Source organism: Elgaria multicarinata, chromosome 10 (genome assembly GCF_023053635.1).
Source record: "Elgaria multicarinata webbii isolate HBS135686 ecotype San Diego chromosome 10, rElgMul1.1.pri, whole genome shotgun sequence".
Taxonomy (NCBI): domain Eukaryota; kingdom Metazoa; phylum Chordata; class Lepidosauria; order Squamata; family Anguidae; genus Elgaria; species Elgaria multicarinata.
Genome location: NC_086180.1, coordinates 13,089,329 through 13,113,473, shown reverse-complemented (window position 1 = coordinate 13,113,473; position 24,145 = coordinate 13,089,329). Strand labels below are relative to the sequence as shown.

Below are 24,145 nucleotides of genomic sequence, written 5' to 3'. Positions count from 1 at the left end.
TACTGCCGCAAGGGTGTGCCAGCAGCATCTAGGCCTCAAGCCTGAGGCCTAGGATTATGCAAACTCTCCTTACTGCCCCATCTTTTCAGTTTGGAAATGGGGTGGCAGACTGGGCTAGCCCAAATTCTGGAGGGGCCTTGGCCCGATTTGGAATGAGCTTTGGAGGGGGTGGAGAGTTAGACCTGTGAAATTCAGTGCCTCTTCAAATTGAATTACAGCGCCACCGTTAATGTTTATTTATTTACTTTTACTAAAACATTTGGGATCTCAGGGCAACGTACAGATAAAATCAAACAGTATAAAACAATAAATAATATACACAGCTAAAATGCATTAAACCATTAGCAAGCTAGAACCAGCTGAAAATTTAAAAGCCATAAAAACAATTACAATTATGTACAACTTTAGCCCTCAAAGGCTTTGATAAAAATCCACATTTTAACTTGGCGCCGAAATGAGCCAGCGTTGGTGCCAGTCGGGCATCCAAGAGGAGGGCATTCCACAATCGAGGTGCCACAACATAGAAAGCCCTGTTCCATGCCCCACCGTAACGTGTATCTCGCGTTAATGCTAACTTATTTCTGTTTTCATCACAGTAAATTCTAGGGGCAGGAGAGGACATATTAGTGTGTCATGAGAGGACTGCTAGTGTGTCAAAGGAAATGAAAGCAAGGAGGAGGAGGAGGAGGAGGAGGAGGAGGACGAAGACACCGACGAGTTTCTGACTGATTCCTTATCCACGCCTTGCCTACTTCTGACCTGCCTCTGCTGGAGGCAAGCCATTCTACAGCATCTGTACAACATGTCTGATTTGATTATTCAATCACTCCTACTGCAGAAATGCAGCACACTTCTCTGGCCTCAGAGGATGCTGTGAGTCTCGGTGTGAGTCACTGTTCTAAGGCTTGCTTACTTCCAGTCAAAAGCAGTGGCTCATGCAGAAACACAAGGGGTAGACTCCTCTGGAGGCAGAGCATCCTTTGGGGGAATAAGGATGAAATGTATCTCCAACCCGGATTCAGAAAGTGTGCCTTAGCTAAGAGAAGTGGACATGGTCTGAAGGCACATAATAGTCAATTTCTGGACTGGAGATTGCCTGGGAGTCCCCATCTGCCCTGCCTCGAGTTCCATGGAAGAAAAGCTGGATATAAAAAGGAATAAGCAAAAAAAAAAAAAAAGAACATTCATTCTAAGTCGAATAAAGACAAACATTTTAAAGGGTGTACCTTTGACCCCCCTCCCACAGCACTCTGTTATTTATGGCTTGCTGGCAGATGCAGGCTTTTTTTGTTGTTGTTGGGATGGACAGAGGCACCCTCAAAATCTTCACACCTATTGTGTGGAATATCAGGGATCTGAGAACTTGCCCCTGTAAGGTCAGGTAACTAGCCTGTAACTGTGCTTCTTCGAGTGGTCATAGGTACATTCACATATATGGGTCCTACACCTGAGCAGAGCTCCGTTCCAAAAGCGGAGACAGACCGTCCTGCTCAGTTGCCTGAGGTCACGGCAGCACTATATGGAGAAAAAGCAGGGTATATGCTATCTAGGCAGCGAAGATGGCCAGAGGACTACTTGAAGAATCAAAGATACAGATAAGCAACTGTCCGCTACCTTCATGATGAAGGTACCTTCATTTGAAGGAACGCCTCCTCCCATATGTACCTTAAGATCATCTACAGGGGCCCTTCTCCGTGAGCCCCTGCCAAAGGAAGTGAGGCAGGTGGCTACTAGGAGGAGGGCTTTCTCCGCTGTGGCACCCCGGTTGTGGAATGAGCTCCCCAGAGAGGTCCGCCTGGCTCCTACACTGTACTCCTTTCGTCGCCAGCTGAAGACCTTTTTATTCACTCAGTATTTTAACACGTAATTTTAACTTAAATTTAAATTATACTGTTTTAACTCTGTATTTTAACCTTATAGCAATTTTGCTGCGTGGTTTTTATCCTGGTTGTGCTTTTTATATTGTATTTTGTATTTGTGTTTTTAACTTGTTGGTTGTTTTATGATGGTTTTAATTTTTGTGAACCGCCCAGAGAGCTTCGGCTATTGGGCGGTATAAAAATGTAATAAATAAATAAATAAATAAAATAAATAATGACCGGCCAGTTCAGACGACACTTCAGGCTCTGGGGTTAGCACTAACCACAAGCTGTGCTGTCGCACACAACACTTTAAGCCACAGTTAGAGCTGCTAACCCTGCTGCAGACAGTCTAACTGTGGTTAGTGAGTAAGCAGGGTTTAGCAAAAGGCATTGCACAAGACACCTTAAACCCTGCTGCTTAACCAAAAGCCTTAACCAGCAGGGTTTAAGGTGTCTTCTGAACAGGTCCATCCTCTGTGCATCATGCATATGGCTAATTAGCAAGCTGATGGGCCAGCCTGGGGTCTGCCCAGCTGAGCTGCTTGGGACTGTGCACAATAAAACCTCAGAATCCTCTTCAGACACAGAATGGAATAAGAATGTACAATATCAGCCCCTGTGATTCACAGGCAATATGAGTCTCTAGATTGGGCAGGCCTGGGATACAGTAAATATTAGATGCTTGACCGTCTGCTCTTTCTGGAACAATATCTTGTGCCTGGTTCAGTTACGGCTATAGCTCAAGGACTGCCTTTGGCCCCCACCCAAACAACTGACCTCCAGGACATGCTAGGCCTAGATTCAAATATGGCTGCCTGATCCTGGCCAGACAGTCCAACATAATCTTAGTTTCCTCATGACAAGCGACCTTGGTCAAGCCCACCTTGACTGTACTTATGAGTCCACCTGCACTTGATCCACATCGCTTGGTTTTAGTATTATAAGGCTTCGGAGCACTGAGGCGATCAAGGTAACCACCTCTTCCCTACTTTTCACAGCTGTTACCCAGATTCCTCTGTGGCCTCTTTTTATGAATGGCTCCTGGCCTAAGGTCGATTTCCCCACCACATGAAGGCTCAGACATAGAGGAGGAGGAAGGATGCTGAAAACGAATTACCCAGTTTGTCAGCTAAGGTAAAAGAACAGGGCAAAAAGGAGGATGAGGAAGGGGAAGAGGAGGAACAGTTTCAGCTAAACTATCCTGTTTAAAGTTCATTTTCTCAGCTGCGTTTGTCATTTGTTGTCTTTTTAAACAAATAGACGAATAATTAGAGTCCATGACAATTTGACCTCTCCAACAGAGAACTCCAGACCTCGTTTGTTACTTGCTGACAGCTACCAATATAGGAGGGCTGGCAAACTCGCCACTAGATGCCACTGATGTTCAACAGCATGGAAACACCTGGCACAGAACAGCATCTTTGCCAAAAGGGATGTGGCACCCTCTGCAACTCTGCGTGCCAGACCATGGTAAAAACTCCCTGGGATGGAATGAATGCCTCTGCCAGATGATTTGTATTATGTGTCAGTGAGTGAGTGTGAGAGAGAGAGAGAACACACGTCTCTACTGAAATGGTTTCTCTCTCACACATTCCCCCCTCTTGTAATCCTAGAGTTTCTTCCTGCTTTCCCATCCCATGCTTTGATCTCAGTAAATTACTAATGTTGCCAATATTTAGGTTTCACAGAGGGCTTGACATTCCAGTGCCTAACATGGAGAGGAGGGAGAGTCACTATTCTAGTGTTGAGGATCAGCATTTGTCAGAAAGGGAAGATGTGCAAATAGGTGGAAAGACTGAGGATTTATCGATACAGGGGGAAAAGTAGCCAGAAATATAATTAATGCTTTCCAGATGTGTTATATTCCATCTCTTGAACATCTATATATACAACAATTTGAAAGCACAAACTAAAGAACAGGCAGCAGTTCTAAATAACCAGTTCTAAAAAATATGTGCCTGTGTCAAGAAAAGTTGAACTCTGAAACCTGTGTGATTTTCACAAAATGAACAAACTTGCAAGGACTAGCAGAAGCAGAATAAATGATTCAATAAACAATTCAAAAAAGAAGTAAATGTATGAAATTTGGATGATATATAAAAGTTGTAAAATCCAGATTTTCTTAGTGCAGAATTTTGATTTGTGGTGGCGGTGGTGTTTTTTTTAGTGCAGAGTATGCATTGCCCTACTTATAGAGCTTCCAGTCAATTAGAAGACTGGGGTTGGGAGCCAACCAAGACCTGCAAGATCCTGCAACCAGTAGAGAAACTTGGGCAAAGCTCAGTGTTTGATATATCTTCCAAATTTTGCAAAGTGGCTGAGGGCACCTGTCCGCACACAACAGTTCTATTTTTAAACCACAGTTCTAATTATGTAAAGGTAATTCAGCACCTGGCTTTTTAAACGGTTGTGTGTTAATGCAGAAGATTATTGCAGAGAGAGAGAGAGAGAGAGAGGAATTCTTTTACAGCAGAGAAGAAAATGTACTCTTCCTGGAATGGGAAGCACAGGGTGCACCATTTCTCGGAGGCAGGTTTGTGGCCAACGTACTGTAAAACTTACCTGGAATGGTAGGCCTGATGCCAAGGACTGCCAATCATACCCTGAGATATTTGCATCATACTGAGATCGGGTTGGTTCTCTATGAACTTGGCTGGATGCCAGGAGTGCGGCCGGCCCACAGGGTCACTTCGTCTGGGAAGAAACAGAAAGGATAAAGTTATTGGAGACAGCTACTCACTCAGATACTCTGACAGGTGGAACAAGATCATTTAGATAACTGTGATTATTATTTAGCATTTATACTGTGCCAACAGTTTGGCACTGTCCAGAAAGTAAACATGTCATAATCTCTGCTCCCTGACATATATTACATTCTACACCACTAACATTAATAGATATAAGCCACCAAGATCACCCTGTTAAAAAAGGAATTAATCATTGGATTGAGCCTGATGCAAAAGAACATAATAACAAAGCGAGCCTTAAATGTCCAAAATGTGGTCAGATTTGACAGTCATAAGGGAAACCTGGTCTTCAAGTGATTTCAGAAGTTCTGGCTATAACCAGAGGTGGGCCGTACCAGTGGCACTACCATTTTGTTTTGCTCAGCTTTCTTTTAAAGAATGAAAGAGAGAGAGAGACAGACAGACAGACAGACTATGGGCACGTCTATACCTAAGGGTGTAGAGGGAGGGACGGGGGAGGATCATGGACTTACCTGCTTCCAAGATCCTCCCTCAGTGTCTAGACGGCTGCATGACGTCCTAGAAGGGAAGTGGGACGTTGCAGCCATTTTTAATTTTTTTTAAGAAGAGGAGCCCCGCTCACACATGGCGAAAAAAAAAGTAAAAAAAAAAACCACCCCAAAAATGCCCAACACCCCCTGCCATCCCTGGGATGGTGAAATTGCTGCCCCCCCAAAGGGCATGCAGCCCCCCAAACAACTCCGTGTCTGGCCCCGCTACTTGCAAGGAGGAAGGAAGAAGCCAGGATGGACACCCACACCACCCACAGTCCTCAGTATGGTCCTGGGACCATGGATAAAATCGGGATAACTGAGGTCTTGGATATCCCGGGAAAATGGAGTGGTCATCCCTGCTTTCCCCCAGGATCCCCTGTGCGTCATTTGGATGCACAGGGATGATCTAGGGACAACCCCAGGAAAAAATGCTGGAGTAGACATGTCCACTGAGAAAGGGCAACCCAGATACAAAGGAAATCACATGGGGATATATGAAAGCACAATAAAACATGAAAGAGGCATATAAACTAAGATTCAAATAATGTATTAACACTCACAATTGGTTACTATTATCATAATGTGTAACTTCAGAAGCTCAATGGAAAGACAGCCTGTTAATTTACAAAAAACATAGGCCTTAGCTAGACCTAAGGTTTATCCCGGGATCGTCCCGAGGTCATCCCTGTTCGTGTAAATGACACACAGGATATCCCGGGAGCAGGCAGGGACGACCCCAGGAAAAACCTTAGGTCTAGCTAAGGTCTCAGTCAGAGGTATATAATTTCTGGTAATCTCTCACGCTCTCTATACTTTGTCTAATCCTGGCATCTCCAACATGGAACCCATGGACAACAACGTACCTGCAGACATCTCTTTGGGTGCCCACCAAACTCCCTGCCTCACTTAATGTTTATTTTATTTCTATTTAAAACAACATTAAAAACCATCTTTTAACTGGGAGGCTGAAGTGTTGCCCTCCAGTGCCATCTTAATTTGAATGGAAAAGAATGGTTTTGGAGCTCAGCCCCCAACTCTGCCTGGTATGTAGGTTCATGGGCAAGTTACTTTTCTTTTAGTCTCATCAGTGTGCCTTCTGTGGAATTTATGTTTTGTAACTGGCCATGCCCACCATGGCAGCCAATTTATGAATGGGCAAGCCCCCATGGCAGCCATTTTGTGAAAGCACCCACAACACTCTCTCAAAATTCCAGATGTAGACTGTATAAACACAATGAAATTGACTCATTAGTAACGCCTCTCTTAATATACTAGAATGCTGGCTAAAACAGCTTCTGTGACGGGTTGAACCTGCCCACATTATCTCTTCTCTACAGTGATTAAATGTAGAGGGAAGAGGAGAAAGATGAACCTATATTGTAAAAAAAAAAAGCTAGAAAGAAGGAGAAGATTAGAAAGGAAGAGCATTTTCACGGTTATTTTTGGTTTTTTCTAGATTTCTGAAGGATTCACTGCGGTAGTAATTCCCGAACTATGTGCCTGAACACAGTAGAGTGCTATGAGAGAATTACAAGTCTGCCATGAGGATACGGGGGGTGGGGGTTGTCTATGTATGTTGCCTGTAGCTCTTTGGAGGAAGGGTAGGATGGGAAAGTAGCAACTGATTAATTAAAGCCCCTGCTGTCACTGCCTGTTGCACCTCTGAATGATTTACTGATCTGGCCTTACTTTCTTTCCACTCAGCCTCTTCTGGGTGTAGGTAATTCTACTACATCTCTGCACCAAGCATGATTGGATCATTTAGCCACTGCTGAAGGAGAAATCTCACAAAATTACTCTCAGAGCAGGCACATTCAGAAAAATGATTCATGCTGAAACACAGTAACTGGACCCTTCTCAGGGCAGGCAGTTCTTATTCTTAGGCCTCAGCTAGACCTACCGGTCTAGCACGATGGAGGGGTGAGGATCTCGCAATATTTTTATCGCGAGATCTCCCCCTCTGTTTACACGCGGCGTGTGACGACCTCGGAGGGAGAGGACGTCGCAGCCGCCATTTTTTTTGTTAAAGAAGAAGAGTGCACAAACACTCGTGCGCAAAAGGTAGGGTTTTTTATTTTAAATAAATTTCTCAGCTTACCCCACCCCACCCCTGATGGGCCCAGAGCTCCCGAGGAGCTCTGCGCCCCATGCACAGGTCCCGGCTCTTTGCGAAGAACCACAACGAACTGGGACAAACCACGATCTCCGCACACACGTTCCGCAGTCTCAGAATCAGCCCGAGACCGTGGAAAAAGCGAGCTCGAAGGGGAGGGCGAGATCCCGGGGCAAGGGAGGGATCATCCCTCCCTGCTCCCAGGACCCCGTGTGCGTCATGTGGATTTCGCCCCGTCTAGCTACGGCCTCTGATATCCCAAATATCAACCTTCTCAGTTATAAGACTGAAGCGGATTTGTTGACAACTTCTATCTGTTTATTTTATATCAGGTTTTTTGTTAAAAACACACACCCAATAGTTAGCCACACCGAGAAACACTGTGATGGAAAAGCAGGATATAAATATTTTGCATAGTAAGCATTTAATTCAGCAAAAGATGAGTCTCAGCTATCAGACATTTGACAAACACCACCCAATTCTTTCGGTTTCACGTGTCTATTTGAACATCTCCAGAAGAATGAGATTCTCCTATGCCTTGTCACCCCATTTAGTTGACAGAATCATATTAATAAGCGCTGAAGGTTTTTAAGAGGATGAGTTGCACAAATCACATGTCATAGGTAGGTGCCTTTAAAGCAGGGTTCTTTTGTTAACTCCTTTGCCAAGCATATAAGGAAATTGAACACTGTATGCTAGGAGGTGGACAAAATGGCATTTAACTCAGCCGCTCATAGCCTCAACTTCAGAGAGACCCTCAAGATGTCTCCTCACAGCACACAGTGGCCTGAGGGATTTACAAGATTTCTTTGCAGTTCTGGTCGAATCAAAATTTAGGACACCCTGATTCCTGGGCTTGAGCAAGCCCATTGTTTGACAGAAATAAAGCACACTCTCCCTAACAGCCATCAGCAACTGACTGTTAAGAGAGTTGCCGTGCCAGAGTTTGTTTGTTTTTTTAAAGCCCATAATATTTTAAAACAGCCCCAGAACAAAGTAATGAGCAAATAATGAAGCTGTGGCTCTGAAACTGTGGAGAAGAAAAAATAGCCGCAGGGCAAAACCTTGCATTGTGTCCATAGTCTGCCTATGCCTACAAAATGTAGATTAACCTGGGGCTGTTTAAACGTCCATGCCACTGAGAAAGGGTTATATGACACAGCCATCGATTCGCAGCTACCACGGCGCTTTTCTCCGAAGCTGCATAGTTAAAAAGTTGGGGACCTGGATCTATTCCACAGAGCCCTGAGTGTCCACTGGTGTCCAATGCCATGCAGGGGGAAATTTTCAAGGGAGATTGAAGCTAGGCAGGGAAGGGGGTAATTCTCCCCCTTTCACATGCTGTGGCATGCTCTCCCCCCCCCCAAAATATATTCCCTTGCATGGCAATTAAGTTTAGAAGAAAAGCTTTTTGCATTGTTTTGGACTGATTAGGATGCAAATTAATTGAATAATTTATTTTATTTGAGATGATTCGAATGAGAAATTACCTGGCTGGCTTTGCCTCCTGTGAAATTTAAATAAATCCTAGTAATTATTTCTAGAGGAACCATACAGAACAGTTGTGAGAAGGCAATAGGCTAGGGAACACTTTGGAAGCGAGTTGCTAGTCTTCTGATAGGGCATAGCAAGCCTTGGAGCTATATAGCAGACAGTGACGTGGGATTGGTTCTTCTGCATCACCTGATCCCTCAGCTCAGAGGATTCTGGTCCTCTTTGCCTACATGTTGATTTCAGTTGCTGAGAGTTTGCTCTCCTGACCTGCAAAGGGCCTCCAGGCATAGGCAGTAGGGAATTGATGTTTGATCCATAAGGCTCCCATCTTGAGCTGTGCAGCACCCAACACTTACGGAAGGGCAGTGCAAGTACTTTGAATGCTGCAGGTAAATGGGTTGGACAGCCATGGAAGAAACGCCCTCCCTTGACAGAAGGGTTTCCTGTGATTAGTGTCTTGCATTTGTCCTCAAGTGCCCTGTGTGAATGCCAGAAGCAGAACATCATGCAAAATAAGGGCATTTGTGATGGTGTGCTTAATTTGCATAATGTATATAAGTCATTAAAATCTATTGATTTTAAAATATGTTTATCCCCATAGAATTTGATCCTTTGGGCGCAGAATTGTGATTTCTTATTTCTTAGCACAGTAAGTCTCTCTGTTTCTGTCTCTCTTTCTCTCTCTCTCTCTCTCTCTCTCACACACACACACACATATTGAGGAATTTGGCCCAGTGTCTATGTTTGCTGTTCTTTTTGTGGTTCTTTTTACCCTAAAGGAAGGTACATTCTGTTACAGAATGGTTTGCTGATTACACATAGTTAAACTTTTGTTTTTGGATTAACATTTCTTCCATTTTGATTAATCTGTATTAACTTCTTCGTACTGAAAAAAGGATGAAACCACACTGCATGTCGGTGAGGTTTTATATTGTTCCTTTTCGTAATAATAAAAAAGAGTTGTGGTGAATTAGTTAGGACCACTTATTCTGTATGCAACACAGACGTCTTGGACGGAGTTCTGGTCCTACCACTTCCCTTTGTGATTCAGCTGCACACTTTATGCGAGTTCCTCAGGTTATATCTGCATTAACGCTTGCACTGAATTTGTCATTCTTTTTTTAAATAACATCTAGTTCAGATTATCATCTAAAGCAGGATTAGGTGACCTGGTACTCTTCCAGTGTTTTTGACTACAACTCCCATAATCATGGCCAATGGTCAGAGATTATGGGAGTTGTAATCCAGAACATCCGGAGGGCACCAGATTGTCTACCTGATCTAAAGTTTAAGGCATGGTTTTAAATAATTGCAATTGAACCAAGGCAAGAGAAGGCTTTTGATAAACCAAAGACTCCTGATCAAACTTAGCAGTTATGGAATAAGAGGGTCCTCTTATGGATCAGTAACTGGTTAAAGAAAAGAAAGCAGAGAGTAGGAATCAATGGTAAATTCTGCCAGTGGAGGGAAGTAAATAGTGGGGTCCCACAGGGATCGGTATTGGGACCAATTCTTTTCAATTTGTTCATAAATGATCTGGAATTAGGAGTGAAACCAAATTATTTAAAGTTGTTAAAACACAAAGGGATTGTGAAGAGCTCCAAAGGGATCTCTCCACAATCCTATGCATGATGAGACAGAAAAAAGTCCTACCAACCTGGGACATGCTCAGAGTGGTAGGACTTTTTCCTTCTTAAACATGCATAGGATTGTGCCCTAAAAGACTTTTAAAATTAGAAGTTAAAAGGCCTGGGTACATGTTGGGAACTGGGGCGAAGTCAAAGGTAGAGGACTCAAAAATGTACCCAAGAACATTTTTACACACAAAGCTAAAAAATTCTTTGTTTCTCAAACTGGATTTATTACTATTATTATTTTTTGGTACTTGTGTGGATATCCTTAAAGCAGAGCAGAAGTAGAAGCGAGCCATTCTAAAATCCATTTTATATTCTAGCCAATGCAAGAATTACATTAAAATTAAAGAGCCAGCAAAATGGAAGAGAAAACACACACACACATCCCTACGATACTGGCCGCTGTAAAGAAAGCAAACTCCATGTTAGGCATTATAAGAAAAGGAATTGAGAATAAAACGGCGAGTATCATACTGCCCTTATACAAATCTATGATGCGACCACACTTAGAATACTGTGTACAGTTCTGGTCACCACACCTAAAAAAGGATATTATGGAGCTAGAAAAAGTGCAGAAAAGGGTAACTAAAATGATTAAGGGGCTGGAGCATCTCCCCTATGAGGGAAGGTTACATCAACTGGGATTGTTTAACTTGGAAAAAAGGAGGCTAAGGGGAGATGTGAAAGAAGTGTACAAAATTATGCATGGTATGGAGAATGTGGATAGGGGCCCTTCTTTCCCCTCTCTAAAAATACTAGAACTCAATGGAGTCATCCCATGAAGCTGATGGGTGGGAGATTCAGGACAGATAAAAGGAAGTACTTCTTCACACAGTGCCTAGTTAAATTATGGAGCTCACTACCACAAGATGTAGTGATGGCCACCAATTTGGATGGCTTTAAAAGGGGGTTGGATAAATTCCTGGAGGAGAAGGCAATCAATGGCTACTAGCCCTGATGGCTGTGTGCTACCTCCAGTATCTGAGGCAGTAAGCCTGTGTGCACCAGTTGCTGGGGAACATGGGTGGGAGGGTGCTATTGCACCATGTCCTGCTTGTTCATCCCTGGCCAATGGCTGGTTGGCCACTGTGTGAACAGAGTGCTGGACTAGATGGACCTTTGGTCTGATCCAGCATGGCATTTCTAATGTTCTTAAACGTTGGGTGTAAAAATGGCCTTTCGACCTGATCTACAAACATGCCCATTCTGAGCTTAGCAGGCTTACATCTGAGTAAACCCTTTTAGGGACCAAGCTGTATTTTCACCTTTCACGATTGCAGCCTGAGTCTCCTTGTTCTGGATATAAAATATTAGCAGATGTGAAGTTGCCTTGTGCCATTCATCAGCATTTTTGACAGCAAACGTCTGGCCAAAGCAATATTAAACACGCTTGGTATTTGGCCTTAGGCTGTTTTCCTCCCCTGCCTTATTCCTCCCCTTGCCTCTTTTTGAATTAACGTACTCCATACTGAACATTCCTAGAAGGTCTTTTTTCTTGCTTCACTTGGAGACATCAAACCCAAGTTTTCTTAACCCACCACATCTGAGATCTTGATAGCTGGCATATTAATGAGTGGGGAGACGCACACCTGCAAGGAATTATCCACTGACTTACAGCGCAAGAAAAGAAAATGGGATTGGGGGGAAGAGGGAGGGAAACTGATGATTGCTTTCAGTGTCAGCTTTGGATGGGGGAGAGCATACACAAGGGGCGGAAAACTGTGTTGCAGAACCCACGATTAAAGCACGAGTCTTCTTTGAGATGATCTAGCAGGCTACAATTGCAGCCTCCTCTGCACACAAAAATGACAAATCCCTCCAAAAGTTCAGTACAGCTCCATGGAATACTTTTTCAGCTGGGGTGACCTTAGCAACAAAATACTGTAAAATGCATGGGAAAGGGGAAAGAAAGAGGAAGGAACAAGCCAAAACCTCACCGATTTCAATGGAAGAATGTTAAGGACATGCTTAATCTGCCCATGGAAATCATCGCAACTTAAAATGCTTAACTTCTGTTGGGTGTGCTCAAAATTAATTGACTTGTTTCTTTTGCAAAGGGGATCCAATGTATTTTGCAGTTTAACATGTATTAGCGGTGAAAGCCAAACATAACATCTGATGAGTCAAAGTGGAACTCATCCAATACAATCTGGACTACCCAAAGTAATCCTGTGAATCTGATAGCTCAGCAACTACAAAGGTCTTTTGGATGGTCAGGTGTGAAAGAAATTATTGGTTTCCTGTTGGGAAACAGAATAAGGCTGAACCCAATTTTCTGTCCACATAAATGTTTGTAGTAGTCCAGTGCTATAAAAATACCACGGATACAGTCTAACTCTATAAATAACCTTGGATATGGTTATTAAGGCTGCCATCCATTAATCGACTAATTGCATTTGTTTGAATTGATTAAGGGTGCAATCCAATGGGTTGCACATTGAGTAATTTTAAGTCCCCCAAACTCTGGGACTTACAAGTATTCAATGCAAGGAGGGGATCCTCTCCTCCATGTCTGCCCCCACAGTTGTTAGATGCTCGATTTTGAGCATGTATCCGGGGAGCTGAGGAGTGAAAATGGGGAGGCCGCACGGAGGAGAAAAATGTCTCCCCATCCACATTCTCCATACCATGCATAATTTTGTACACCTCTATCATGTGTCCTCTTAGCCTCCTTTTTTCCAAGCTAAACAATCCCAGTTGTTGTAACCTTCACTCGTAGGGGAGATGCTCCAGTCCCTTAATCATTTTAGTTGCCCTTTTCTGCGCTTCCCCCCACCCCACAACTCTACAATAACTTTTTGTAAGTGTGGTGACCAGAACTATACAAATTATTATAGATTTGTATAAAGGTAGTATGGTACTGTCCACCCGCACACTGGGTGGACATTTTCATTGAGCTGTCCACCACAACCCCAAGATCTCTTCCTTGGTTGGTAACTGCCAGCTCAGATCGATCAGGTTATACTTGAAGTTGGGATTCTTTTACCCCGATGTGCATTAATGTGAATGTTTCCCCCCTCCCCCCATCGGAACAGGTGGTTGCTCTGAAAAAAGCTCACAAGTGTTGCCCCAGGGTTGCAGACAAGGAACATACTTCATGTTCTTGTATGCACACATATAATATATACACCCTTACTGTTGTAGTTCAATAACACATCATGCTCTGTCATTGGAATAAACTACACACATAAGGTTGAGGCATTCTTTATTCTGGTAATGGCCATGGATGACACAATGAAATGGGGTGAGGACATATACACGTTATTGTGCTCATATCTCCTTCTCTTAATCTCAAACCCACACAACAGTCTACTAGTGAAGGGACAAGGCAAAAACCTCAGCCAAAGTGAAGTGAAACAGAACATGCTGGATTTCGCCAGGTTATAGTCTGGCCATAAACTCCTCATGTTCCCAGAAGACTAAAAACAGCTAATTTATCCCTTATTCAGTTTCACACAATACTATGCCACGCCATTAATCTTTCCTCTGTTTACACAAGTAAATGAGAGGCATGTCTGCAGTCAATGGCCACGGCCAAAACTACAGCGGCAGAGCCTGGAATTCCCTCCTACTCAAACATTCTTCTGTAGCAAAGCTACTTCCTGTTTGCAAGTTAAGTTCCCAGAAAAATAGTATATTCATCCCCATTGCACACACACACACACAGAGTGTGGATTTCAGACAGGTGTTTACTAGGGCCACAATCCACAGAGCTACTTCAGTCACATCAAATGGTGTACAAGACAGCCCCCAAAAGTGGCAAGCCTTAAAATGGTATGTGTGTGCATGTATGCACACATGCATGTGTGTGTGCGCGTGTGCGCGTTCATCTATCTATCTATGAAACACAGTGCTATATATGGAATTTTAATAAAATAATGAAATCCTCAGAGGCACAAGTCTTGAATTTATTGATTATTTCTAATAAGGCAACATTTAGCTGTCAAAACACATTGGACATTTCACTATTTATTAAAGTTACATATTGTATACACGCATACAAGTCCCCTGTGGTGTAGTGGCTAAGGTGTTGGACTGGGAGTCGGGAGATCCGGGTTCTAGTCCCCACCCGGCCATGGAAATCCACTGGGTGACTTTGGGCCAGTCATAGACTCTTAGCCCAACCTACCTCACAGGGTTGTTGTTGTGAGGATAAAATGAAGGGAAGGAGGATTATGTACACCGCCTTGGGTACCTTGAAGGAAAAAGGGCGGGATATAAATGTAATAATAAAAAAAACCCTCTTCTCTATGGTTTGAGTATAACATCTGCCCCAAACATACGAAGCCGTATCTAATAGGTCTACAGTAACACGTCCCAAAACACCAACACCACCTTGCAACATGGAAAGTCTTTCAACTTCTTTGCTATCCTGAGGGAAGTTCTTTTGGATGCAACAGAGGTAGACCCTCATCTTCACTGCTAGCCAAAAGTTTACCATCATATCGGATTTGGCCCTTGGCTCGTGTTCTTTCAGGCACATTTTTTTAAAAAAAAATAAATCAGTTTTTTTTTTATAATTTCTACCTGCTTTTTAAAAATATTGTTCAATATTTTTGAATGCTTTTTTTTAAAAAAAATTATTATTATTGCCGGTCAATTTGTTGCATTCTTTAAAAAAAATTATTTTGTATACGACTGAATATTTTAAAAATAAATAAATTTTAAAAAGCTGATTTTAAGTGCTGTAAATAAACAAGTGTTGGAGTTGTCATCTACATAGAACATATAAGTAAAGTTAAGGCCAAAGGAAAAACAGAACCCAAAGGCCACCTCTTTCAGTCATCATCTGAATGAAACTTTTATATCCTCAAGGCTGAAACTACTATGCGCACAGAAAAGAGTGAATTTCTTTTTGCTGCAAAGTCTTATGCAGCAACGTTGAGGTGGGTGGGGGGGCTACATTAGCTGTTCATCGTGCTCCAGTGCACATCTAAAGCGTCTTCTGACCTGTGTCATCTTGCATTAAAATCATCTGGGAATGGCCATATGCAAAACCTGTCCTTTTATTTCTGGAGATATTTTTGCCTTCTCTAATGCAAGCATCACATGTCTAGTACTTTTGTCTGCGAAAGCACATATGCTGCTCCAGATATGCAGATAGGCTTGACTTTTCCTGCCCCCCCCCTTTATACAACAGACCCCCCTCATTCCATATCACAAGCTGCTTTTGAAAGCCTCCTTGGCTGCCGTATGGCATGTAGGTGGTGGCTGTTTGAGAAACATAAGACCAAACAACTTTTGAGTATGTGCAACTAAGTGACCTGTTTCGTACCTCATCAACAACCCCACAATTAAACTGCGGGTTGCTGAAAATGAAGTGGAAGCATGCCTGTGGTTTGGTTTCCCTGCACGCGCCCACTCCTACTGCAATAAACAACCTATGGGTTGTGTGAACCCATGGGCTGTTCTTCCTCCAGCAGTCCAGAATTCCAGGTTTGGTTGTCATGATACACAACCCAGGGACAGGATTGTTTATTGCAGTAGGAGTGGGTGATTTGATTTGATTTGATTTATTACATTTATATACCGCCCCATAGCCGAAGCTCTCTGGGCGATTTACAAATTGGAGCAAATGGGAGCACATGCTCCTGCTGCATTTTCAACAACCCACAGTTCGTTAACCATGGGTTGTGGATGATGTCCAAACTGACTGGTTCATTGTGTGGTTCTTGGGATCCCAGCCTCTGGACCAAACTTGTTGCTTGTTCAGGATACTTGTTTACAAAACCAAATATGTCCCTTTTCTATTGGATATGAAGTTGTGGGTATTCCACGTGAGGGAATGCTTTTTGTTTGGCTTTTTTTAAAAAAACCCACGTTCCTGCTATTCCAGTTTTCTCTGGGTGTACAACAGTTTTGAAAAATATATATATGTAAAAACATAACTACAGGGCGTGACAAACAATGGAACTCCACCATACATCCTGAGAGGCAGGTGTTGCCAGCATCTGCCAGCATCTGCCAACACATTTAGACATGGGAAAAGAAAATGTGGAGTACGGGAAAGAAAATATGCACACAAAGACAGAACCAGGATATCCTGAAGTGGAGAGGAGGCACAGGGGACGAAGTAGGTAAGGCACTTCTTTTTATTTACCTTTTGACTGTAAATCTCTTTCTTGTCCACATACACTGCTACAATTTAAGGCCTCACCTTTCTTCCTTTGTGTCATTCATACTCTAACAACCATACACGACACACACTAAATGCACAACAGCAGCAGCAGCAACAACAACCAGAAAATACAATAAACGGAACATAGACTGCAATTCAGAGTAGTAATTAATGCAAGGCAGGCAGCAAAGCTTTTTGAGGCTTTCGTTGTAGCTCCCACTGCCAAAGAGGCAAGCTGCTGTTCAGTGTGGCTGGCCTCCTTAGAAGTAGGAGCTATAGCAGACAAAATGTCAAAGAAAACATGGGAAGTAGGTGCAGTGCCCTTACTCAGACATAAAATGCTTATTTGGATCACGGCCTTAGAATCAAGTGGTAGCAAGAGTTTAGAGAGTCATCTATCTGAATCATTGGCAATAATGTAGAATTTAGTATTCCCAACTCCAACTCTCCTTTTAAACTGTGTCATCCAGATTATACAATCAAAATTCTTTCTCTACATGGGAAAAGGGGTGGGGGAGACAGAGGAGGCAAAAGAGTATACAAAAGAGTTTTAAAAAGAGGAGAGGAAAGTGGAAAGCAACCAAATCACACCTGATTCTTCTTTTATCAGCCAGGCGTTTTTTAGGTACATCAGTAACCTCAGTCTTATCGAGTTGGTTCCGAGTTGCTCTTTTACCAATACAGCTCCAAAGAATCATCGCCAATATCTGAAAGTTCTGCTTTCCCCACAGCACATTTGACTTTGCCTCCTTCTCCTCTCTCTCTCTGGCACTATGCTGTAAAAGTATGAGTGGCTGGGAAGGACCTTAGAGGAAGTGGTGTAATTGCCCTGATATAACTAGTGTCTTGCTGATTATAGATGAGACAAGATAGAGCCCTGGTGATTTACACCAAGATGATTTGGCCCACATATAACATAGCATTGTGGCTTCCTCCTTAACCAGGTCGGGCCAGTTCCATTTAATTTTTCATAGTGTAGTTTATATTTCTCTTGCCACCTGGGTAGGGGCATCATGCTTACTGCTCTGACATACAGTAAGGGAAGAGCCATAATGTTCTCATCTGCAAGGGTATTTCAATGTTCCTTCAATCTCCAAGAATAAGGAAGGATCCAGATAGCAGAGCATTCTGCAACAGAATTTATGAAGTCTGCAGACACTGTTGCAGTTACAAAAGTCTATTGGATGGGACACTAATTATCAGTACCTCCTCTGCAAAAGAGCAACCAGCTTCTGGTTGGTCTATAGGTTAGTTTACTTGTCACCCTGGCTACTTCCTTATGACTTGTCCACATCCTCAGGATACCAAAACTGAAACTGATCCCACAAAACAGAATAAGATGATCCCCTGGGGGGTGTCTATATGACACCGTGTTGGTGTCTCATTCCTTCAAAACACCGCAGCATCGCTGCTGTGAGGTGGAAGCGATAAGGTTAGATGGCAGGAGGGAGCACAGGCTAGCCAGCCATAAAAGCAGCAGTGCCTGTCAAGCGTTCCCCCTGTCCTACACTCCCATGCTTCCTCGATCCACCCACCTGCATAAGGCCACCAGTGACACATAAAGAAACAATATGGTGGCCTTAGAGGAAAAGGAAAAGTTGCGGTAAGTCAGCACTTACAAAAAGCGCAGTTTCGGGGTGAAAAGTCCATCAAGGCTGTGAGTTGGTGGCTGCACCATATAAACAACACAGGCAACTGTGCAGCCACAGCGGGGTAAATAAGGCATGGATACCTCAACAGACACTGCATCAATAGCGGGGTTCAAATCAGAACGAAGGTGAGCGTTTTTATCGAAGTGTCTTGGAAACTCATCACAGCGGGCCTCTGAGGGTTCCAGTAAATCAGTGGGACATTACTATTTATATAGTGCTACCCATGTGCATGGTACTTTACAGAGTATGGTCATTCCCATCATCATCATCATCATCATCATCATCATCATCATAAATTTATTTCTTACCCGCCTCTCCCCCTGGATCGAGGCGGGGAACAACATTAGAACAGGAATCAATACATCTTAAAAATTCTGGATTTAACATTGATCTGGATAGGCCTGCCAGAAAAGGCTAGTCTTTAAAGCTGCCTTAAAATCACACAGAGAGTTAATTTTACGGATCTCCTCCGGCAGGCCGTTCCACAATCTGGGGGCGACAGAAGAAAAGGTCCTCTGGGAAACTGATGTCAGCCTAGTTCTAGCTGACTAAAGTAAGTTCACCCCAGAGGACCTGAGTGTGCGGGGCGGACTGTGTGGGAGAAGGCGATCCCGCAGGTAACCTGGACCCAAACCATTTAGGGCTTTAAAGGTAATGACCAACACTTTGTACTTCGCCCGGAAACTAATTGGCAGCCAGTGGAGCAATTTTAATGTTGGGGTAATATGCTCACCCCTAGATGTACTGGTGACCAACCTGGCTGCCATATTTTGAACTAGTTGAAGTTTCCGAACTAGGTACAATGGTAGCCCTATATAGAGCGCATTGCAGAAGCCAAGCCTTGAGGTTACCAGCGCGTGCACTACTGTCTTTAGGTCTTCTGACTCTAAGAAGGGGCGCAGCTGGCATATCAATTTAGGAGTTTATAATCCAAAATTTGACATAGGGGGAGGGCTGGGGGTAGATGGAAACAATAGTTAAGACTGTGTGTTTACTCAAAAGTATGTCAGAAGAACAAACACACATAAGATATGCCTGAATGTTCTATAATTGGAAGCTTTCTTATCTGGCTCCTTCCTCATTCTGGGTTCATTTATCCCTCCCAAATTACTTGAACACTGCTCTATCCCGGCATCTAACAACCAAGAGAAAAAGAATGATCAACAATAATATATTGAGAGTGAGAACTGGAGTATGCAAGAAACAATTCAAGTACAGCAGGGTCTGTGTCTGCAGAAATATACCCCTTCTCACCTGTTCTGTAGACGTAGTTTAACTCCACCTGGCCATGCTGGTTTGCTGAACTGCAAGTCAGACCTGAGACACTCTGAACTGAGGGAACGGGAAGCTGTAATGTCAGTATGTCCCTTTGCTGCAAATGTATCCCTGGGAAAGGAAACAAAGCAAAACAAAGATGTTTGAGAGTATAGTCACACTTCTGTAAGGAACAACCAGGATAAAATAACTCATCCTCCTTTTAACAAAATACATTACATAGCACAGTTATATACTTTGATAAAGATTTATTAAAATATTTATATCCCACCTTCCAGCCTGAAGACCTCAAGGAGGTTAACAATACAATCATAAAGCAATTGTTTAAAGGAGACACATCAATGCTGCCACAGAATGATTAAAGCCACAGAATATAAAATTACCAAGAAGCAGCCTTGATCCAAGAGATTCAAAATGATATTGAATAATTAGTCGAGGGAGATGAGGTTGTCCCCCTCTCTGTTGTCCTTCCTCCAGCAGGTAAAAACATTTTATTTCTTTTATCATTGTGTTCTTAATCGAGTTCTTATACTCTTCACTAGCAGCATTGCTCCAAGATTTCAAGCAGAAGTTTTTCCCCATCACCTACAACCTGATCCTTTTAATTAGAGATGTCTGAGATAGAAGCTGGCATCTTTCACTTACAAACCATGGCAGCAGGGGCAAAGATAATTTTGTTACATTATCTGGATGACCTATTCGCATAAACTGACCGTAATAGTTTTGAGGTAAATACATTTCTGTGACTGCATCCATACAAGGCCATCCTCTCCTACAACAGTGATTTTCAAATTGTTTGACCTCAGTTTAGGAAATACTTTCAGGTTTGCCAAGGAATCCCTGTTGTGAGGCAAGTATTTCTCAGGGGAAGTCCTGTAACTCATTCTGGCACAAGTTCTGGGATGCAATCAGTCAGTCCACAAAAAGGGTTAGACAGGCCTAGTGGGACTCGCATTATTTTATTATTATTATTATTATTATTATTATTATTATTATTATTATTATTATTATTATTTGTATCCCACCTTTTGCCCAATGCTGGGCCTCAAGGCGGCCTTACAAAGTTTAAAATATACACGGGGGAGGGGGAAACAAAACCATAAACATTTAAAATACACAACAAAATTATAATTTATTTATTTATTTATTTATTTATTACACTTATATACAGCTCCCATAGCCAGGGCTCTCTGGGAGGTTTACATAGATGGAGGGCCAGATTCTTCTCCAAAGGCCTGCTGGAACAAAAAAGTTTTAGCCTGCTTCTGAAAGCCCATCAAGGAGGGAGCCAGCCTAGCTTCCCCGGGAAGAGAGTTCCAGAGCACCGGAGCAGCCACTGAGAAGGCCCTCTCCCATGTCCCCACCAAGCGCGCCTGTGAAGAAGGTGGGACTGAAAGAAGGGCTTCTCCAGAAGATCTCAAAGCACGGGCAGGCTCATAAGGGAGAATACGTTCTTTCAAATAACCTGGACCCGAGCCATATAGGGCTTTATAGGTCATAACCAGCACTTTGAATTGAGCCCGGAAACAGACTGGAAGCCAGTGGAGCTGTTTTAACAGGGCAGTTGTGTGCTCCCTGTAACCAGCCCCGGTCAACAATCTGGCTGCAGCTCTTTGAACACTCTTCAAAGGCAGCCCAATGTAGAGCGCGTTACAGTAATCCAATCGCGATGTAACTAAGGCATGTGTCACCGTGGCCAGGTCCGACATCTCTAGGAACGGGCGCAGCTGGAGCACTAGCTTTAACTGTGCAAATGCACTCCTGGCCACCGCCAAAACCTGGGCATCCAGGCTCAGGGCTGAATCTAGAAGTACACCCAAGCTGCAGACCTGCGTCTTCAGGGGGAGTGTAACCCCATCCAACACAAGCTGAATCCCTATTCCCTGATCTGTAGTCTGCATAAACCAAGATTGCACCCCAAAACACACACACACCCCAAACCCTCTCCCCCTGTGGTGCAGGGGACATTTGGTAGAACTATCTTTAGTGGAAGATTGTCTATATAAGAAGGTAAAAATAATCCATAACTGAAAACATTAAAAATATTACAGCACTATAAACATTAAAGCAGGGTAGTAACAGAGTCCCTCACAGATTAGGGAAAGCCTGTGTGAACAAGTGTGTTTTCAAGAGGCATTTATTTCTGCCTCTCAAATTTAACATGGGAAAGTATTCCAAATAGTGCGTGCCCTAACTGAGATTACATGCTGCTATCTGGGCAACATCTAGTTGGTTGTGGAAGGACCGATAAGGCCTCCTCAGAAGACCTCAGGGGTATTTCTTGTCTTCTTGTTGAGTTACTGATTAGCTTCCAAGAACCCTGCTCGGACCATAGTTCAAAAATCCCCACAATAACAGTAGGCTATTTTTAGATGTTTTGTGAACCGCCCAGAGAGCTCCAGCTATTGGGCGGTATAGAAATGTAATAAATAAATGATAAATAATAAATAAATAAATTATTATTTTTAAACAATGCTTTTGGGTTTTTCACAGCAAAGGGAAATTATATTGAAGAGTCCGCGTTCTTGCTCATCAGCATGGAACAAAGAGGAAAGAAGAGAAAGAAGAAGAAGAAGAATAGAAACCTGTGTGAAGGGGAAACATTCTGTCCCTTCATCCCTATCGAGACCAGAGAACAAAAGGCTACTGCTGACGGAGTTCTGGCATGATTGTTCTATGTTTAGCGGGCTTAGGGCTCAAGTCGCATGCCATCCTATGAGGCTTTCAGATGCTTCAAATAGCTGAGATTCCATTGCAGTGAGGGAAAGAAAGGGCAGCGTTCTTTGCTGGGCACCAAAAAAACTTCCCCTCGTGCTCCCTCTTCCTCGTCAAGCCTCCATGCGCCAGGCAAGAATTTTAAGCCATTGCACTGCAGCTGAGGCCGTAGCACCAGCACTTTCACCCACCATAAGGGAGAATTTCAGCATCTGAATGGCATTCTTGCACAAGCCGTATGTCACGGCTGCACTCCAAATCCTCCCTCAGCTGTTTGCCCTTTCCTCTAAATCCCACCCCACTTGGCTTTTCGCTCTACACTTGTCACTTATCTGCATAAGCTGGGAACGACCCTTTTACACATACCAGTTCTCGGGCCTGCACTGCACTCTTGGCTGAAAATCGCTTCATGATCATCTGGTGTGAACAAGAGTGCTCCCTTTCCGGCTACCAAGAAAACCGTCAGTAGACCAAGATAAGGGAGTTAAGAGAAGGACCTTGCGATGAGCCAGGAAATCCTCCACTTTGAATTTTACCTCAGGCATGAATTTACTGAGAAGTCTTCGGAAAACCAGGAGAGCCAATGGATATATAGAAGAAAGTGTTGGACTGGACACAGGCAGAACTGTTCAAATGCCTGCTCTGCCATATAACTCACTAAGAACGCAATCCTATGCAAGTTTAGACAGAAAAAAGTCCTACAACTTTCAGCAGCTATGCACCCTAAAAATCCAATCCTATGCAAGTCTACTCAGATTTAAGTCCCATTCAGTTCATGGGGCTTACTCTCAGGTAAATATGTATAGGATTGCAGCCTAAGTGGCCTTGGGTAAGTCTTTAACCTGTAAGCTCAATTTACTTCACAGCGCTGTTGTGAGGATCAAATGGGACAATCCCTTATATGGTGCTGTAAATTTCTTGGATTAAAAATAATACCTCCCAGCTCTAGTCTCTAATATGGGGATAATATTGCTGGTCTAGTTTATGGGGGTATTGTAGGGATTAGTGCAATAGAGTTACATGAAACAGACTTACATGTCTTAGGATCTGCATATCATAGACACGGCTTCTCCCTATATGACACACCCACACCCACATACACACCTATTGCAGTTCTGTTTCAAACACAATCTTCTTGAGGTAAACACTTCTGCTAGAAAGAGCAGGGCCTTTTCTGTTGTGGCCCTAGCTTTTGGGAACAGCTTTCTGGAAAAGGTCTATTAACTCTAAACCCTTGTTTATCTTATAGGACAAGTGCAAGGGCTGCCTGTTTACACAAGACCTTTGGCAGCTAAGAGGGGGAAAGCATGCTCTCATGTACCCTCACAACAATTGCCATAAGTTAGGTTGAAATTTTATATTGTAAAGTTAGGTTGCTTTTATATTGTATTTTACATTATGTTTTTAAACTGTTTGTTTTATACTTTGAATGGTTTAATTTTTGTGAACCACTCAGAGCGCTTCAGCTATTGGGCGGTATAAAAATGCAATAAATAAATAAATAAATAGTGACTGGTTCAAGGCCACCCAGAAAGCTTTATAGCTTGAACACATGTCTCCATGTCCCAGTGCTAAACACTTCTACATGATCACATTGGCTCTCCTTCTGCATGTAATAGCACTACAGGCAAGCCATATCTATAATGCAAGGTGGGAAATAAACAAACCATCACAATGAAATAAAGAGCATGCTCTTTCCAGAATACATGATTGTTTTGTTTACTTCACAAAGCCAATAAATCATCACCTAGTTCTTGAGCAAGATTTAGGGCTACTGATGTTCCTGATAAGCAGGACTGGGAAAAGAGAGTCCTCCTTTTAAATTGTCCAACACCATTTAATTAAATGCTAGTTTTGTTCACAGCCTGACATTAGAGGGAATGTTAAATAATAGGTATCCTGCATGCCAAGAGTACAAGTAATTAGTCCAATATTAAGTGTGATTAGAGGACAGGTAATTAGAACTTGCATTCTTAGCATGAACTAACTAAACGACGGAGGAAAGACCATTTCAAAGCAATGCAGCAACTCTTTTTTAAAG

At 43.0% G+C, this 24,145-nt stretch overlaps 1 protein-coding gene across 1 annotated transcript in view; it reads right to left on the bottom strand.

Moving 5' to 3' along the window:
* SHROOM3 (shroom family member 3) overlaps positions 1 to 24,145 on the bottom strand; it is a 212,845-nt gene that overhangs the window by 20,597 nt on the left and 168,103 nt on the right. The window contains exons 3-4 of the mRNA XM_063135259.1: positions 19,369 to 19,500; positions 4,425 to 4,556 (exon numbers count right to left, since the gene is read on the bottom strand). Of these exons, the coding sequence (XP_062991329.1) occupies positions 4,425 to 4,556; positions 19,369 to 19,500 (264 nt within the window). The remainder of the gene's footprint in view (positions 1 to 4,424; positions 4,557 to 19,368; positions 19,501 to 24,145) is intronic.